Below are 14,877 nucleotides of genomic sequence, written 5' to 3' on the forward strand. Positions count from 1 at the left end.
TCTCAGCTCAAGAAGCACGTTGAATAATAGGAAGAGATTCAAAGAGTCATGAGAATCAGTCTGAAAAAATTCTTTTGCAAATAGACTTGAGGAGCTTGATCCTTTCTGAGAGAAGGTATGGGGTAGCTTGCTCACAATCTGAAAATAGTTCACATAGTGAAAAAACTTTAATAAAAAGACTACATTATTGATTAGATTGGTCATAATCAACTTTTCTAGGCTGAAGAAACAACTGCAGGTGTGACCAACTCTTCCCTGATGAAAAGGGTTGTTTTACAGGTACTCTCAGCAGAGAGATCACCATCTCAATGTGAGTTGTATGGGAGTTGTTGTTATATTTGTAGATAAGTCTGTTCTGAAGCATGTGAAATCTTAAGTTTGCTTGCTTTATATTGCTAAATGAGACTTGCATTCAGGACCATTAATCTAGCTTTCTTCGTAGGCTTTAGACTTGTTAAAAGCGGGTTGTTGGTTTGGTTTTTGTATCTCCCTCTCCAGATAAGTTCCAAGAATACTTATGGTGTAGAGCAGCCTTTTTGCATAAGATCAAACTCCCCTCTGACTGTGTTTGTCATGGAGGCTGCCTTTTTTTTTTTTTTTTTTTTTTTTTTTTTCTCTCATGATGCCAAGCAGGATTTTAGAGGAATTTGAAGGGGGGCTGGGGGAGGGAAACAATTAATTCTTCACTAGAAATGCAATAGTCTTTCCAAGGTATTCTAATGTGCCAGTGCAGGATTCAAAAGTACTTTGATCCTAACCCTAAGATATCTCTGATTTTGTTTTAGACATTGTCCAGGAACTTTACAGGACAACTTGACCTGTACTTTCCTGTTTTGGGGGAGTGACGTGAGGTCTTTGTCATTAAGTTGATTGTTGGGTTATAGAGGCAGAGTAGCACAGATCTGCTTGCTTATAGACAGAGGAGCAAAGCCATGAATGTCATTGGCCATATTTTTATGGTTGAATGAGGCTTCTGAGCATAAAGGAGGAATAGGTCAGGTTGCTTACCTTATGGCCTTGTTTGAATCTGAGACCCCAAGCGCTTGGCAGTAATTGATAATGAGACTGAAGCCCAGTGGGAGGCTTGTGTGGGTCTCTTACAACCAGGTGACGGCTGAGTTATATTACTCTTGATCACATCATCATACCTGTTCTCAGTTGTTTGCATTCATACCTGTATGTCAAAAATACAGAATGCAAATTGTCATGTAGCATGTGGTTTTGTGGTGACTCAAAACAAGAGAGAAACACTAACAAAACAAATGCAAAATTATTGCTGTGATTAGCAAATTTAAAACGTGCACACTGTTCTGCTGAGGTTGATTGACTATTTGCATACTTAGTCATATGTGCAATCAAATAATCTTCTAATGATTAGCATTTTTCTGCTGTATTCTTGGGAGAAGGTGTAGTGTAATTTTTCTCCACACTTCACTAAGCTCAAACTATCTGTGGCATCCTTGCTTTGAATTGCTTTGGAGATGTAAATGTGAAAGGAAGCTGCTTTTTTTTTTTTTTTTTTTTTTTTTTTTTAAACAGGCTTTCATTGTATAAATAACTCTGCTTTAATGCTGTTTAAGTTAGCATGTTTTCTTCTGGAACCTTGACTCCATCTAGTTGGAATTTGATGCATTTCTAAACAAGACAGGACAACCTCCTGGTTCAGGTCTCGCAGCAGTATCAGACTCTTACAAAACTGTCTTCTCTAAAACTTTCTGGATGATGCTGTAGGGTCTCTTCTCCTTATGCTATTTTGTTTGTAGGCCATTGGTGTATTTTATGGCCTCAGATAAAGAATGCTAATATGTTGTTGATTGGACTTAGTAGTTTTCTTTGATTAAATATAGCTTATCCATAAATGGCTGAGACTAGCATTTGCCTGATGATGTATAATTAAGCTTGAAAATGTGTGTGTGTTCAAAATGAGTTGCTGTTTTCATCTCTTAAACTCCACACAGTACAGCCTAATTTATACCTTTCTTTCAATATGTGGTGGTAAGTTTTTGTAACCCAAAGGTGGCAACCTGTCTGAAATGCTGCCACAGCTTGAATATGATAATGGTGATATGGGAGATACTGTATCCATAGAAATGGAAGTGTCTTATTTTCTTCATTTTAAGGGAATTGATAGCGTCTTTACTGTTGAAATTGTCCCCCTTGTTTTCCAAGTCAGTTGACTGATCTCTTAATCATTACGCCACATACTGAGTGCATAAAAGTTAGATCTAAGTAAGCTAGTTTTCATACAAAATAAGGAAAAGATAAGCTTAAAAAGCTTCAATATGCTCCCTTTTTTTTCTACTGATTAGATAAGGATTCAGAGCAGGCTGTTCAGAAATGTCCTAAGAGCTCAGTGGACAATCTACAGTTAGTAAAAGGATTTCTTATTGTCTGTTTTTCACTCATTCGACAAAGAATGCTTTTATAATGCCAACAAGGGATTCTCAGACAAGTTAGAGATAACAACAGGTCTTATGCTCTAGAGAAATTCCGGTTCTAAGTAGAATTTAAGACCTCTTGAGTTTTGATTCTTGGAGCTGTTGAACTGGCAGAGTCGGGCATTAATATAAATGTGTCTGTGCTAATGTAGTGTTCCTATTCTCCCCTTCCTGATTCCTTTTGTCTTATAATATAACAAAAATACCTAACTTTTGTATAGCTCTTATCTCTTGTATACAGCCTGTTCTGACAAAGGATATGTTTCTCCTTAAAAGTATAGTTTCTTAAATCACACCTGAAGATAGCAAAAGAAAGTTTACGCTGTCTATTTGGCAGTTACAGCAGGCTGCTTGCTCCCCCCCCCCCTTTTTTTTCTTGTCATCACAAGCTCAGACTTCAATCATTTAAGTTATGGCTGTGTAAACTGTAGTCTCTGGAATCACAGGCAGAAACTTTAGATCTCAGTTTTTCATTCTTCCTCTGTCTTTTTCTGGAGTAATTGCAAACAACTCTATTTCTTTAAAGTGATGCAGTCCTCAGTTGTCTCTTTCAGATGATCAGTCGAAAGCATGCGTTTCATGGTAGAATGAGACAAGACTGAGAAATCATAGTCCGTCTACTTTAACAGAGCACATGCTCTCAAAAAATGTAATTTTCATAATCTCAGAAATGGCTGAAATATAACTGTGGAAGCACATGGCTACCGGGGCATGTCTAACAGGTTGCCCTGTTGATTGCACCCGAAACATTTATGCTTGCTTTCCTCAGAAGAGGAGGGAAAGTTGTTTTTGTTTTGTTTTTTGTCCATCTCTCTCCCCTCTGCCTCTTGCATTTTGACCCTTAGAATATTTGTAGGCAACAAGCATGTAATCACCTGTGGTCAGGCATGGAAACTTTGTTATTGGGGGTGAAAGAAGGTAACATTTAGGAACTTGTCTTCTGTTTAAAGCTGAGCTGAGTCAGGGAGTCTTTGTCCTTGCATGTATTGTATTAATTTAAAAAACTGATCTTGAAGTAATACTTATTTGTTCTTGTAGCTAAAGAGCTTGAGTCTTAAATGTAGGTGTTATAGGTAAACGCGACAAATTGACAACCACTCGGGCCGGGTTGCGTAAATTCCAATTTAATAGAATAATTGAGCAAGTCACAAGTAAGCAAAACAGCGCTGGGCGGCCGGGGAGTCTCCTGCTCCACCAACGGCGCGCGCAATCCCCCGCTCACAGTCCCCTTATATGCCTGTAACTTCTGTGGTTGCGCCGGCTGTTGCTGGGGGGGTCGGGATGAAGGCAGGGGTCTTCCTCTGCGTTGTGCGTGGTGCCCTTCAGGTCGCGCGCATACATTTCACAATGCAATATCGCTCTGCTGGCTCAGTACAATCATTGTGGTGATAGCCGGTACTTAGCGCCTAGTTTCATGGTAAAATCACTTCCCGAGTTGATGTAACAAATTATCACCTATCACATAGGTAGACCACAGACCGTCACAGGTAGTATGCGTGAGGAGGAGAGTGTTCAGGGAAGTCTTGAACCATGGGAAGCAGGAATACCTGTTGTGGAAAATGGCAAAATCTTGGTTATGGGAACCTGGATGAGGGAATGGCGCTACTGGGACTAGTTTATTAAAAGAAATTCAAGCTACAGGTAAACCTAGCATTGTTCTGGGATTGTTTTGAAAACAAAGACAAGTCCTACCTACAGGGTAGTGACCAGCTCATGTATTGCAGGAGTTGGTTAAAACTGGATTCTCTTAGTAAAGTTGCTGCAAGGCCATGTCTTTAAAAGTGGTTCTTTTGCCTCCTTCCTTATCTATCTTCTTCCACCCCAAACTAAATAACCATTGTTTTTATGCTACGAAGGTGTGCGTGTGCGTGTGTGTGTGTGTGTGTGTGATGAGTATCAAGTTTTGGAACAATAAAGGTGCTCGAGAGAGGCAGGCACATACTGTTAAGATCTTTAGAAAGGCTGTTAAAAAAACCAACAAAATCCAGACTAATGGAAGTTTTTATGCCTTGTTTTTGGGAACACTTGAAGGTGACTTCTTCCTGTTTTAGCTGTGGCCTGGTTGAATCATTGACTTCATATAGAGTTTAGGAAGGCTGCTAAACAAAGTAGCTGACATTTTTTAGAGGGGAAAAACATGACCTTGTTATTACTGCATAATGAAAATAGGGCTTTTATAGAAGAATAGTTTCTGGAGAAAACGCTCAAGTTCTTCACTTAAATTCCCCTGCTCCCATTCACAAGAATAAGCAGCTAAGGTCCATCAAGATTTAACTTCTCTGCTGTGAGTTTAACACACAATTTTAGTCTTAAGTGAGCCCTAGAAAGTGGTTTCTTTAGATATGGAGTGAAATGAACAGGTGGTGGTGCTGCTGTTTGTGTTCACAGGAAGAGACTTTGGCCTTTATTTCTCCTGGTCTAATTATAGCAAGTGGGGAAAAAATCCATTGCATAGTAAGATTCCCAAAATGTTACTCCAGTTAGAAACTGGTGTTTTGGATTGTGTCCAGCTGGTGGCTGTGTGATGACTTGGTCTGCTCTGTCACCTCCTGTGCTGTGGTGTTGCTGCCTTTTCATTGAGCCTGTGCTAGAAGAGAAACTTAGCCCTGCAAAGGGCTATCCTGTCCCTGTGAGTGGAACAGGTTGTCATCATACACCTATAACGCCTTGTAATTGGCATCTAGCCTGCCACAGGGAAGAGTTTGGACCATCCTACCCTAAATACTGGAAACATACTGTTACATAAGGAAGCATAAAGTTATAGTCACAAACACATTTATATACCACCTATTCTTTTCCATTCTTCTGATATTCTTGTTCATCAAGATAAAATTACAGGTCTAGTATAGAGACAGTTGATGGCTGAAAATAAGTCTTTTTGCCCAACCTTTTACCATTTTTTGTTGCAGCTCTCAAGTTCCACTTATAAATACAGGAGTGAGGAATTCAAGAGACAGTTTTCTCATCTGCCAGATTCAGAGAGACTCGTAGTAGGTAAGATATAATCACACCATATTGCTGATAACTAAATTATAACAGTACTGAGTGTGATGTGGCTTTTTTATGTAGAGTTTTTGGTGTGTTTTTTTTTTTTAATTATTATTATTTTAATGGCAAATTCTAGCCATAGCTAAGACCTTCTTACTCTCTTCCTGTCTCTGAACAAGCATCAGTGAAAGTCAAGTCTGGACTCCTCTCTTGTACTGCCTGCTTTGTCTCCCAATTGTTTGGGGGGCTGAGAAGTGAAGGAGGAGGATACAGAATCCTCCAGTTCAGCTGGATGGGGAGGGGAGGTCAGGTCTGTTAAGATAACAAGGTCTCTTCCTTCTGCTACTTTTTAGTGGGTGACAAAACCCCTCCTGACAGTGGTGGACATGACAACTAACAGCTGTCAGACATTCACAAGCTGGAAAGAAAGGCCACCCTACAGGGGCTCAGTTTGGAGTGCAGGCTGAGCACATAAACTCAGCATAATTTGCGTTGACAGGGTTCCGCTGTGCAAGTGTGAGAAGAGCAGAGACAGAGTTAAATCCATGAGTATTGGCTTTGTATTATGCTCTTTTCAGCATGGACAACCATTTTGGTGCATTTTACAGCATTGTTGCTTCCCACTCATTTTATGTCCTATGAGTGTTTAAAGAATCCTCCCTCTTACCTCAAAGAAGCAACTAGCTGTGGCTGAGTCAGCTGCCATAGGAGAAGTTGTGGGAGGAGGGAATGATTCCCTAGCCATAATGGCATAATGATTTGGTACTTGGACACAAAGGTAAGGGATGTTGCTTCAGTGGCCCTGTTAAATAGATGGGTCATACTTAGCAGGAGCTCTGCCTTGCCCCCTAGAGAAGGTGTTCATGCTAAGAGCTTGGTTAATGTTACTTCTGAGATTGAAGGTGAAACAGTGGGTGCTTGTAACTCTTAACTGGCATTTGTCTCTGAAGAGATTCTTTTATGTGGCATGAGGACATAAAACTCAGTTCTTAAGCTGAAACTATTATTAAACACCCCTTTTATCATGGGAGAGCATTAGAAAGCACAAGCTAATCTTCATCTTGTCTGGATGTCTAATGCTGTTGGTTGGCAGAATGTACATGATGGATTTGTCAGCATGGTATATTGAGGACAGATACAAACCTGTTCTGCCCCCCATTAGTCTATGGAGTTGTGGTTACTGCCCAAGCTAGTAAGTCATGATGAGATGAAGTATGTTACCTGGTGCTGTGCCATACAAATGCTGCCAGTTTTAGATTGGCTTAGGACATGAGGAGAGCTTTTTTCACAGCCCAGTACGCCAGGTTAGTTTATCCGTATGCTGATGACAGGATGCCAGTGAGGCTGCATGGATAGAAGTACAGCTCAGCTGGCAGAGGTGGTGAGCAAAGCATGTGAGGGGGGAGGGGAGCAAGTGGCAGAGAGTATCAGACCCTGGTTCATAGCTTTTTGGTACTGAAATGCTCCTTTTGAGCTCTGACTCCCTGTTTTCCTCTCTTGCAAAATCCAAAGATGGGAAGTGTCTAACCCTACCCTCTTTGCATACAATGATGAACCTTATTCCCTTTTTAATCGCCTGCTTTGCAAGTAAACCTGGCTGCACTGCCTGTGTATTGCATAACAAATATGCTGCCCAAGAGATGGGCAGTGTGTGTGTGTGGTTTTTTTTTTTTTTTTTAAGACTGTCACAATGCCACTTTTGTATAATCTCTCATCATCTTATGCAATGTTTAAGGCAAATGTTGAGAGGTTGTCAGTGTGTGCTTGCAGCACACTGAGTTCCTTCTAAGTTAACGTGAGAGAAATTGGAGCTTTCTCTGTTACAGGAGCAGTTAAATCCCTGTATCCTTCTCTAGCCTCGGAAGGAAGCAGTTATCTTACCCTCTGAAATGCCTGCTGCATTTTTAAAATACCTGATTTCAGTTCAGAAGTAAAACAGAAGAAAAGGATATTACTTCAAAGCTTAATTTTCACATTTCTCCTTGCACAGGGTTGATTTAGAAAGCAATGGAACGTTCTGTGAAGCATAGTTTCAATGAGCAGACTGCCTAGATTGGACGAAAGATTTAGTGATGAGTTAATCCCAACAATGTAGCACCTGCTCCATCAGGAGCAAAGTCATTACTTTATGTAACTACTTTTTAACCTGATAAAAACCAGTATTCCTTTGGAAGGACCTTTGCATGCACCAAGCAAAGAGCTGTTCATTTTCTTGATGCAGAAGAACTTATCACAGGCTTTACAATGCTCAAAGAAGCAATTACTTGCTGCTGTTTATCAACAGATTTGTAACTGCTGCTGTTTAACTTAGCTATTAAAAAAAACAACACCCAACAGTCTGCAACTGTCTGCCACAGTAATGAGCGCTATATACAAAGATTATATGAAGTATAATTCCTTTGTTATAATAAAAAGAAATAATCTAGACTTTCAAAATGTGAGTTTAAAGGAGTGCCACTAACTTTAATTAATCTGAAAATGTTGTTTACAAGAGGCATCTTAGGTTGTTGGAACTGAAAACTTGGAAGGAAAAATGCTGTGTTTGTGTTTTGACACTTGTGTGTGTAGGTAAGGTGTTGGTGTTGCTCATCACTTGCCCTACCATCCAAGGGAAATCCTTATGTTCTAGCTCTGCAAGAAAAGAGGATGGTTGTTTTCTCTTTTAGTGCTTTTACTTCTGGTAGAGGTATCTGGCTAGTATGTGCAAGAAGAAAAAGGAATAAGATAGTCCATAAATATTAGGCAACGATTTTAGGCCTGTGGGGGGGGCAAAAAAGCTTCTAAACACTGGAGTCAAATACAAGCTTTTGAGGTATTGCTTTCTTAAAGTCCTTAACCTCAAACTCCCTTCATATTCCCCCTCCTGCCCCTAGCCATTTTGTTTGGACTTTTCTTAACTTTTTACAATATAAGCTTATTCTTTATTGGTTTAGGTTTCTTTCAGCTTATGCAATTCTATTTGCAGCTGCATCTTCAAGGGCTTCTATACGTCTCATGCTAGTTGCAAGAAACTTGATTTTTCACTTGAGTATTTGAGGGGAAATCCAAGAGAATTCTTAATCGTATAAAACCTCCTGCAGATGCACATTTACCATAAAGTTAGGATGACTGGGGACTTCTGTACCTCTTGCAACTCAGAAGAGGGCTGTATTCATCTTAGTGTGTATGAAATCAACATTCTGGCTCAGATAATAACAGAGAAAAAGGTTTTCAAAAATAACACACACACACATTGATTTCTAAATGGGGCCCATCTTCTTAACTTTGCAGTATGGCTAAAGGGAGCTTTGACATTCATTTTTTTTTTTTTTTTCCATAGGCTCAGTTCAGTGCTGAGTACTTCTGAAAGCTCCTTTCATTTGAATCTCCATGCCCTTAAATTATGTAAGTTCTCTCAAAGAGGTTTTAAAAAGTGTAGCCCAGTCCTCTACTCTTGTCTTAATTAGCAGGTATCTGATAATTGCATTCTAGATGAAATTGTTTCCTAGTAGGAATGTTTCGGCCAGAGGCAATATCATAACAGAAATTACAGAGCCAGCTTCTGGAAATATCCCCTGCCTGAAGAACTGGATTGTTTCAAGCTGCCTTTTGTGTCTTTCTTTGGAGATAGCTTTAGCTAGTGATAGGATCTACTTAGTGGAAAATGATCACTTACTGCAATGTATGAGCTGCTGTTATGTAGGAGTTGACAGTATAATCTGATATAGTATAAAATGTTGTTTATGTATTCTGTCTTGCTTAGGCACTTTGAAGTTTGACTTGTGAATACTTTTCATATGTACTCCTGATGTTGCCTGATACATCTCTGAAAGTATAGGATAATGCACAGGGGTTGGGATGTGTAATACTGTCCTCCTGCAGATGCTTCCTTTGGCTCTGGCATTAGGGTGTTCTGAGAACAGTGATCTGGATGCAACCCAACTCAAGTATGCCTTCACAGACTTCTGAAGAATGAAGGAAGTGCACGGGTTCTTTTGTCTGTTTGCTTTTAATGCTCCAATACCCTTATCAAATTCTAAATTAACATGTTGGGTCTACTGAGCTACAATAAGTGAATAAACTTGTTTTTGCTCTCTATATGTAGATTATGCCTGTGCGCTCCAGAAGGATATCTTGCTGCAAGGACGCTTGTATCTCTCGGAAAACTGGCTCTGTTTCCACAGCAACATTTTCCGATGGGAGACCACAGTAAGATTTCTTAAAATCCTCATTTGAATCCCATGTTTCCTTCCTCCTAGAATATCAGGCTCTAAGATTTGGTTGAGGAGCTCTTATCTTGTCAATCTCATGCTGGTAACTTTGAGCGGAAAAGAAGAAAGAGCCTGTACCCTTGAGTAGAAGTGCAGATCTGTTGCATCATAAAACAAGAGTAGTCTTGGAGGCATCTGTGTGCTACAGCAAGCCTGCTCAGTTATTCAGCATAGGAAAGAGTTTAGGAATTATGCTTTCCCCTCCTGTGCTAAAGTTGATCTTCTACATTCTCATGTAACAATTTGCGTCTTAACTCCATGCTAAGAAAGGTTTCTCTATAAAGGGACTTAACATGCAATGTCCTTTTGTAAGGCTGGGAGTGTGATACACTACATAGTGCTGCCCTGCTCGAGAACTTCAATGTTGAACCTTAGTTTAGTCTCACACGTAAATATCAGCATCTAAGGATAGCTAAAGAAAATCTAAATCATCTTCTACGCAAGTTCTTGTACTGTGGCCTGTAGCCTCTGGTCAGTATGAGTAAAATTAATGTTTGTGACATGTTGGCCCTCTATTCCTGTCAAATCGAGCTAATGAGTTAAAACTTTTCTTTCAAGCAATTGTTGCATTTGCAGTAGAAATAGCATGAGTCAGTGAATAGCAAAGGCAAGGTGGCCTAGAATTGATGGAGATGTGGCAAAATGTTCTGCAGTTGTCAGAACACTCTCATCTTAAGTTAATCTCTTAAATTCTGCTCTGTGTGCTCTGAAGTACATAGGACAGACAAGTAGCCCATGTGTCCTCAAGACAGAGGAGGTGTGGAAATAAACTGAAAACCAAGCTTAGTTTTATCAAAGATGAATTTGGTCTCTCCCCCCTTTCCCCCCTAAGAGAGGGAAAAGAAATCTCCTTTTGAAGTCAGTCTTGCATATTTAAGCTATCAAAAGACTGATTACCTTTTTTTTTTTTTTTTTTTTTTTTTTTTTTAAACCTCCAGCCAAAATGGCATGCATCCTAGTAACTTGCTCCCACTTGCTTGACAGAGCAGTGTAGTGATATCTTCAGGCAATCTGAGCTCATGAGCTACAATGGCAGAGCCAGGTTTTGGAACCTCCTTTAGCAGGCTGTGTTAATGTGGATAGAGAAAGTAAGTGGAGGCCCTTCTGCATGCATAGGAAAACAGCAAGATCCATCCTCATGTTCTTTTCTCTAGGCTGAAGAGCAGCACAACATTTAAGTTTGTGGGAATGCAGTTATAAGATGATTATCTGTTGTGATGGTACACGTTGCTCAAACAGCCAGTCCTGCATCTTCAAGGGAAGGGTGCTAGGCTGAACCGACCTGGTATGTTGCTGCCAGTCAGACCACACGCTTTTGAACAGAAATATTTCAATTACTAATATGCAAGGCAAACACACCCAAACAGGAAGATTTTCTTGCAATGTCTGTACTGCGGATAAATTTGCATGAAAATGGGCTAGATTGCAAACTTCTGTGAGCGATAACATAGACGAGATAGTCTGTGTTCTCATCTGTTCCTTGCTTGTCTAGTGTAACTGTAGGGGTTGGCTTTCAGGTCCGTGTGGCTTGTGTGTAGTTGGGATTGTTCCCTCTATCCTTGTGTCATGCCCTAGGAGTGGAAGGAAATAAATGGAAGAACTGCTTGCTTTCCTAGTCCTACTATGAAAAAGGAAATAACTCCAAGTTGTGTTATTGTGTGTAACTTGCTCCTGTTTTTGTGCACTTGTTAAGGTTAGCAGCTGGGGACAGCAGTTGCCCTTGTGATTTCAACTGTATTTTATCCCAGTGCTTTGGGTCAGTTTGAGGTTTTTCTTGCATGTTCTATGGCTTTGTAGATTTTCAGACTTGGCAATTATTTTTAACATATCATATTAAATCTGTTCCTGCTTAGATTTCTATTGCCTTGAAGGATATCACTTTCATGACAAAGGAGAAGACTGCTCGGCTCATTCCAAATGCCATACAAATAGCAACAAAAGGAGAGAAGGTGAAAAAACTGTATTTAAATTTTTTTCTTTTAAATGGTAATTTCCAGGGCAGAGCACTCATTGTGGTTTTTAATTCATGTAAGTAACTGTTTCCATGTCAAGTCTTTCAGTGTGGTTAGGATTGAAAGAAAGACTTGGTAGTTTGGTCCCTGTACATATCAGCCTCGTAGTTCAGCCATCGCTTCATTACAGAATCCTTTACTAGTTGTGATTCAGGGGCCAGAAAGTAGGGGAGTCTGTCCCACTGATTCTGGATTTGTGCCCTGAAATCTTTATGTATGTGTGTGGGGTGTGTGTTTGTCTTTTGGGGAGGGGGTGTGTGTGTGTGTGTGTGTGTGTGTGTGTGTGTGTGTTTTCAGTGGTTTTCCTTTCAGAATGTGCTTCCTTGAACTTTTTTGTGATATCACTGAATTTAAAGTCCTTGGAAGAAAGAATTGCTGAGGACAAAAGAACCATGATACTGTGGGTTTCAAATCATGGAGAAATCTACTCATAAAACACAACTTTATTTGTTAGGAACTGCAGGTTTTTGGGGTGTATTTGGAAAAAAAACTGAAAAGTATGAAGCAGAATGCTCTTATGGGCAACCTATTTCATGATGCCTCTTCTGTCAACACCTTTAAATTAATAATTACTCTTGGCTGGATGAAAAGGACAGTTTCCAGGGTGACTCTGTAGCTGTTCCATGTGAATTTCTGCTGCTTCAGAATTGGCTGTTTATTTTCATATTTCTTCTAAAATACTAACTTTCATCATCAAGGAAGATAAGCTTCTCTTTCTCTGCTTAAATACTCTTTGGAGTAAGAGAGATTTTTTAATACTGCAAATGATGCATCTAATTTGTTATTCTATTTTAATGATTAGTTCTTTTCTCATGTGAAAAGATTGGTAAAAGGAATATGGGGAGGAAGGATGGAAAGGGCTCTGGCCCCTAAGAAATAGGCACATGCATCTCTTCGATTTGTTCCACCTCCCACTTGGAAGTAGGAGAAAGATTAAACTGGTCATTTAGTTGAAGGGGAAGTCCTTATGCTAAAGGTACAAACAATTGCGGTTTGCCCAAAAGAGCAAATGTGTCTATATACACTGTGTGGATACTGGGGAGCTAGCTCTTGTAAGCTTCAAACAATTATGAAAAGTGGTGTATCATGCTTTTGGGAGTATGAGAAATATGAGCCCAGGTTTGAGTGAGAAGAGCAAGCCATTGCTGACATAACCATAGGGTATTTGGAGTATGAGGAAACATTCTGGTTTTCTTCAGCAAATTCCTGCAAGTAAGCTTCTTGTGTCTTATTTTTCCTGCAGTTTTTCTTCACATCATTCAGTGCAAGAGACAGAAGCTACCTCAGCATTTTCCGCTTATGGCAGAATGTATTGCTGGATAAGGTAAGCTTGCAAGTTCTGGTACCCATGGTTAGTTAAATAGCAAAAGGATCTCTTTCTAGCATACACAGATATAGCTTTGGAGGATAAGAGACTTTGCTTTAAGCAATAAAGTTTTCCTTTCTTATACAGAATTCTAACCTGATGTTCTCTTTCAGCTCCTTGTACTTGAAATCCCAGATAAACTATTCCCACCTTTTCATACTGCCATCTGCAACTTTGCTGCTGATGGAGCATTTAACCTTTGAAGATGACTGAGCAGGTTGCCTGCCTCTCATTTGCTTCATATTTCTTATGGCTAATTTGTGACCAAATAGGCAAAAGGCACCTTCTTGAATAAGTTAGCTGAACCTTTGCCAGCCCCACTCGTTACAACTCCCCTGACCTTGAATAAACACAACAAAGGCAGGCTCAACAATATGGAAGTGTATTTTGGCAACTTCTGCTAGTTAGCTTGATTTATATTGCAATTTGTGGCACTTAAGCTAATCCTCTTTCCAAAACATAATGATATGTTTGCTGCAAAGCATCACTGTAAATAATGCGATTTTTGTAAATCAATTCCTTCCTGTTTATGGTGGTTCTTTTAATTTTTCAACACAGTTGCAACTGAACACTGAAATAATCCATATATAACTCTGCACTACAATAGTCCCCAAAGGCTTAAAGCTGTTGCAGTACTCTATATATAGTTCCCACACACACTTTTGGTTAGATGAATTTTAAGGCAGCCTACAGGTGCTTTTTGTAAAAACAAAAGCTGAAAATCGAGGTAAGTGCCAATTAAGGCAAAATTAACATCCTTTTCCTTCAAAACTCTTATCCCTCAAATCAAATAGTGCTTAACTGTAGCATCATAACCATCTCTTCACATAGTGCCTTGTCATCTTTTGACTTGAGTATGTAACTGGCACTAACCTTGTCTTGGCAAAGCTGGGAATGGTAGTTATCTTATTAATTAGTTTGCAGTGTTGGGGGGGGGGGTGAATATATGAGCATTCAGGTGTACAAACCTACCCATAGGTCTAGAACAGAGGCAACGAAGTTCTGTGCTGTTTAGGGTTAGCTTTTTCACTGCATTTCTACTCTTTGCAACTGAAAGGAGTGTCAAGTTAGCAACAATTTTTCCCTTCAGAGTAGTGGCTAGGGGAAAGATTTGGAGGGGATGGAGAACTGTGAAAGTAGAAGGCATGAACTGCATGTAAAATAAGTTGAATTAGACCAGCAGGTTTTAGGGATCAGTGGTCAGTTTAGTGCATCTGGGTAGCTTGGGAACTCTTTATTGCTTTTATCTAATCTTTCCATTAGTTTTCTTGCATCTTTTCACAGCTTTCAATAAGCAGGTGAGTCCCTTATGTGGATTCCTACTCAGGGTTTTCAAGTGTTAAAATGGAGAATCAGGTGTTAAATTCCCCCCCCCCCCCCCCAACATGGTATGTTGGAAGCTACTTCCTGAAACAGGATTTCTATTAGGGTGAGCTCCTGCTTCTGGAATATAGTAGTGAGTTCTGATTCTCTGCCAAACTGAATTTAAATCCCTCTCAGCCCACTTAATGATTCCTAACTACTAATCTGAACTAGATCAAGCTAGAGAGGAAGACTGAGGGGGTAAGAGTAGAAACTGAAGTTGCCAGAGCTGGGTCCCCTGGCTCCACTGCCATGACTGCTGTCCCCTGAGCAGTTGCTAAAAGGAAGCTGTTGATGCATCCAAGCAGTTTTGCCCCCTTCCCTGCCCCCCTCCGTGAAGCCTGGGATTCCTGAGGCCCGGTGTCCAAAGAGAATCCATCAGAAATTGGGGGTTCATGACAAATACAAAATCATGCTCTGGAACCAGTTCCAAAAGGAGCTGATTTTAATGTTTCCTCTGC

At 40.0% G+C, this 14,877-nt stretch overlaps 1 protein-coding gene across 4 annotated transcripts in view; it reads left to right on the forward strand.

The window, feature by feature from the left end:
* GRAMD1C (GRAM domain containing 1C) overlaps positions 1-14,877 on the forward strand; it is a 58,175-nt gene that overhangs the window by 16,797 nt on the left and 26,501 nt on the right. For all 4 annotated transcript variants that reach the window (XM_067301918.1, XM_013950076.2, XM_067301924.1 and 1 more), the window contains 4 exons: positions 5,348-5,432; positions 9,511-9,614; positions 11,530-11,625; positions 12,932-13,012. In XM_067301918.1, coding sequence (XP_067158019.1) covers positions 5,348-5,432; positions 9,511-9,614; positions 11,530-11,625; positions 12,932-13,012 — 366 coding nt within the window. The remainder of the gene's footprint in view (positions 1-5,347; positions 5,433-9,510; positions 9,615-11,529; positions 11,626-12,931; positions 13,013-14,877) is intronic.

Source organism: Apteryx mantelli, chromosome 1, assembly GCF_036417845.1.
Source record: "Apteryx mantelli isolate bAptMan1 chromosome 1, bAptMan1.hap1, whole genome shotgun sequence".
In the NCBI taxonomy this organism is placed as follows: Eukaryota; Metazoa; Chordata; class Aves; order Apterygiformes; family Apterygidae; genus Apteryx; species Apteryx mantelli.